This window comes from Malania oleifera, chromosome 4, assembly GCF_029873635.1.
Source record: "Malania oleifera isolate guangnan ecotype guangnan chromosome 4, ASM2987363v1, whole genome shotgun sequence".
NCBI lineage: Eukaryota > Viridiplantae > Streptophyta > Magnoliopsida > Santalales > Ximeniaceae > Malania > Malania oleifera.
This window is the reverse complement of record NC_080420.1, coordinates 46,501,297-46,505,659: the sequence shown is the minus strand read 5'-3', so window position 1 is coordinate 46,505,659 and position 4,363 is coordinate 46,501,297. Positions and strand designations below refer to the sequence as shown.

Genomic DNA, 4,363 nt, shown 5'->3' with positions numbered 1-4,363 from the left:
TATTTTTCAAGCCTATAACCCAAGCAATTGTATACACACTTCTCCATTTCATATATGGACTTTCGATGATAGGAAAATAACCATTTCACCCATGAATTCCAAGCATACTCTATGAATAGAGCATATGTAACAGAAGAACTCATTGTAATACATGCAACTTCCAAGTTCCAATCACCAGGGCTAAAGGCAGACCATGCATGTTGTGCTAGGTGATTGAGGGTGTCAAAAATTTAAGACCTAACCCACAAGTAAGACTAGTCAAAAAGCACAAGAGCTAGAGGCAGATCATGCATCCTGAAAGTATGACAATGGAGCCAACACAAAGACTTTAAAATTTTCATGGTACATCTCTAATAGTTGAACATTTTAAGTGTTATCTAATGTGAGCATTGAAGATTTTTATCTGGTGCAATTTGCGATGGTAATATGAGATATATTCAGTTTAGTTGGTTAAAGATAGGTTGGAGGCTGTTTTGTTTTGCTCTATCTTGCTACACTTAAAGAGGCTTCAGTTCTGTGCTCAAGCTTGCGATACTTGAGATGGCTTTAAACTCAGGATATTCTGGTCTCTAGTCATGTTCTTTTTATAATGCTAGTTTGAAGGATATGAGCAATCTTTTCTTTGATTGTTCCTTTCCTAAAGAAGCAGGCTAAATGCGTTGCAGATTTGCAGAGTTGGATTGAAAAAGCTATTGGAACCTGTGATAATGAAATTCTACTAGAAGCTTGTTTTTTGAAAGTGAGACACAAAAACATGAAGCTCTTTTTTATATGATGAGCAGAACTAAATAATGGAATTGTCATGGTAAAGCCAGCTGCATTGAACCTTTTTAAGCTATATTGATGCTTTCTTCTTACATATTGTTGCCTTCGCTAAATTGAAGTCTGCAACTGGAGTTAGACTTATGGATTTCAATGCTGCTAGAGATTCTAAGTTCTCAAGTGTTAATTAAATCTAGTGGGAGAATATGGGAGAGGGGTTATGGATTTCAATACTGTTGTGCGATGCTTTGTTATTTCCAAACATGTATCCACACTATGAAAGCAGCATCATTCAGATAGATTTCCAACACAAATCTTTTCTAGCTTAAACAGCATCCCTCAATCTAACATACCGTTGGAGCAGCAACAGGAGCGGCCGTGAGAGCCTCTAACTCTTGACTGGAATTCATCAAGTTGTTAAGGGCGTTGTCTTGCAGTTGAGGCCTCTACTTTCAAAGAAGCAACTTTAGTGTCAGTTGTTGTATGGATTAAATTGAAAGATTTGCAGGAATGGGTTGGCCATAGCTTATTTGATAGGGTAATGCCAAATACGCCTTCTGCTATTGGAGAGGGAGCTTCAGTCTCATGCTTGGGAGGAGCTGCAACAACAGAAGATGGAGAATTAATATCTAGTTTATTTGGAGCTATTGACAAGATATGGAGAGCTAATGAGACATTGTTCGATGCTATCACTGGCTTGAGTGGCAGTGACCCAGCAAATATATTTTTGAAACTTTGGCTGATGCAGGGGTAGCAGCAGGCTTGCCAAGAGAACTTGCATTGGGTCTTGCTTCTTAGACTGTTTTGGAGGCAAAAATCCATCGCTGCGAAGACTGGGAAGCATCCAGGTGAGCTCAAAGGCAATGTTGCATCACCTGGTGGGACCGTTGCTGGTATTCATGAGTTCGAAAAGGGTGGATTTCGTGGGATCATAATGAATGCTGTTGCTGCTGCACCTAAACGAAGTCGAGGCCTTTCCCAAAGCTAGTTTTTTTTTTTTTTCTTTCTTTCTTAGGCTTTATTGGCGAAGAGACTGAAATAATTCTCACTTAAGATGAAAAAAGTTTTGCTTCTTGCCATTCTAAATCCTTAGGTGTTGCCTAAAGAAATTTGCAATGGTCTGATATATTCTCTTTATCAGTCTTTCTTTTCCTTTAACTGCAGTTTTTTATGCTCCATGGAGCTCCAATTATTGCTTTTGTGTGCACCGGAATGCATTATTTTCCTGAGAACAACACAATACTATATGACAAGAAGCCACATTAGAATTTTCTCAGATGATCTGTATGTTTCCTGTCTGTTATTATTTCAAGAATCATTATTATTATTATTATTTGTGTCAAAAATAAATGTAGAAGCAGAGTTACAGAGACAGAAAAGAGAAAAGGAACGAATGAAGTATTGGAAGCAGGGAAGATTGATTCAATTCGTGCTCTCCAGTTTGATCCATGAACATTTTTCGTGCAGCAGGATTTTCGTGCACGAACATCCTAAAAGAGACTCACGGCTGTGAGAGAGAGAAGAGACTCATGACTGAAAGGGTTTCACAGCGGCAGATTCCCGAACAGCTTCACAGCGGCGAGAGCATAAGGCTCCTCGTGCAGCAGGATTTTCGGGCTTCTTGGCTTCACAGCGACGGATTCAGCTCACAAACAGCAGGGCACAAGGCTTCATTTGTGCAAGAAGATTTGGTTGGGCGCAATAGGAGTGGGAAAGGGGATTTTCGGGCTTCTTGGGCAGATTTGGCTTCTACGCAATAGAAGAGGGAAAGGGATTTTTTGGGCTTGTTGGGCAGATTAGGGCTTCTGCAGGATTTGGCTGGCCGAGCGCGCAGGTATGTTTTTTTCTTGAGAGGGAAAGGGGATTCGGCTGGCCGAGCACGCTGGAACCTTGAAAATGTATAAACGAAATAATAGTGATTTATTGCGGCAATTATATATATAATCGCTGTTAAGAAGTTTTTATTTGTGGCACTTGTCTTTGCCTAGGCATAATATGAGATTAACATTTAGCAGCAATTGATCAATTACCATTAAATAATTGTCACTAAAAGATATTCTTATTGTAGTGACATACACGCAATAATTTAGGCATAACACCGATCGAAAACAAGATAAAAGTGTGACGACTTAAATAGTTTGGGTATTTGAAATGCAGGTCTAGTGCATCTTTGAGGAGTGAGTGAGTTATGTTTTTTTGGCATGAAAAGATGTAGAGGTAGGCTTAAAATAACTTGGGATGTGATAGTGAAAAAAGATTTTAAGTATCCTTAATCTAATAGAAGAAAATACTCTGAATCGAGTGAATTGGCGGACTAAGATTTATGTAGTCGATCTCATTTAGTGAGATTTAAGGCTTGTTGTTGTTGTTATTGCTGTTGTATGTTAATTAATGAAATTTGCTTATTCTTGGATAAAATGAAAAACAAAAAGTTTTGACTAGTTGAATTTGAAAGCAATCTTAAGCTAATTAAGTATCCTTTAATGAACATATGTGTGAGAGGTGCTAGCACATTCCCCTCGTATAAATGTACTCCTAAACTCGATTCTGGTAATGCAGATCTTGACTATTGGTTTCCTTAAAGTAAATTTGACTTAGAGACCAATTAATAAGCAGTAATTAGGTGATATAATCACACCTAAGTAAATAAATGGTTAGTGGTGACTCTCGGAACTTTATTAACCTCATTTGACACCGTTACCATTGCTCTCCATCTCATATCACTTATCACTATTTAATAATTGGGGTCACCATCCGTCTATGTCGAGGTCCTCTAGAATGTGTCGATAAAACTAATTCCAACATAATAGTTTTTACAGTGATTCAAAACCTCGGTGGCATAGATAATTATCAATAAATAGGCAAAAACCACTTGCATTTGTCCCAACATTAAAAGAAAATAATTTTTTTACGTTCTACTTCAACTTCAAGAAATATGAACTACACCTATCTTTAATAATAGTTAGAAAAATAGACTAACTAAAGGTGGTTTAAACCACCACTAAATTAAATCTAGAATGGTCACTTTTATATTCGGCTTATCCTTAGTGCTTGTTAAAATCAACCCTTCGTCTTAGTGATGGTGTATATGATGATGCATCTAAGGTAGTTGTTGAAATCATCACTACAATAAGTAGAGATAGTTCAATGAGGGAAAAGAAAATACCTTAGAGGTTTTTTTTTGCGGTAGTAATTCAACTATATATATAATATATATATATATATATATATATATTGTAGCTTATTATACTTCTAACCACCTATTTATCTTGATAATTCAGCCTCTGGCTATTGCAAAAACAATGAATTTTGTTGTAATATATGGCTCGTATTGACTGGAACACGGGTACAGAGAAAACAGGCTGATGTCGAAAGTGGAGTGGAGTGAAGCAAGCGGAACGACGGCATCAGCCTTTTGGTCTTATAATTTATTGTTTTATTGGATGAAATGATTAATGGGTTGGGAGTGCGGGGACAACACCCCCAGAGTATTTGAGGTATTTTTCTAATACCTCTGTACGGTTAGGATTAGTATAATTAGTTAAATACATATGATGTAACCCTACTTTCTACAATAGTGAAATTCAATCGCCACTCACTT

General features: G+C 37.3%; 1 protein-coding gene across 1 annotated transcript; it reads left to right on the top strand.

Annotated features, from left to right (window-relative positions):
- The first annotated feature begins 1,303 nt into the window (after nt 1–1,303).
- Nucleotides 1,304–1,951, top strand: LOC131153425 (pyrroline-5-carboxylate reductase-like). The gene is given in 3 exon segments (XM_058105716.1): nt 1,304–1,487; nt 1,490–1,575; nt 1,577–1,951. Coding segments are annotated over 3 exon segments (444 nt in total). The 3' UTR covers nt 1,751–1,951.
- Nucleotides 1,952–4,363: the final 2,412 nt, after the last annotated feature.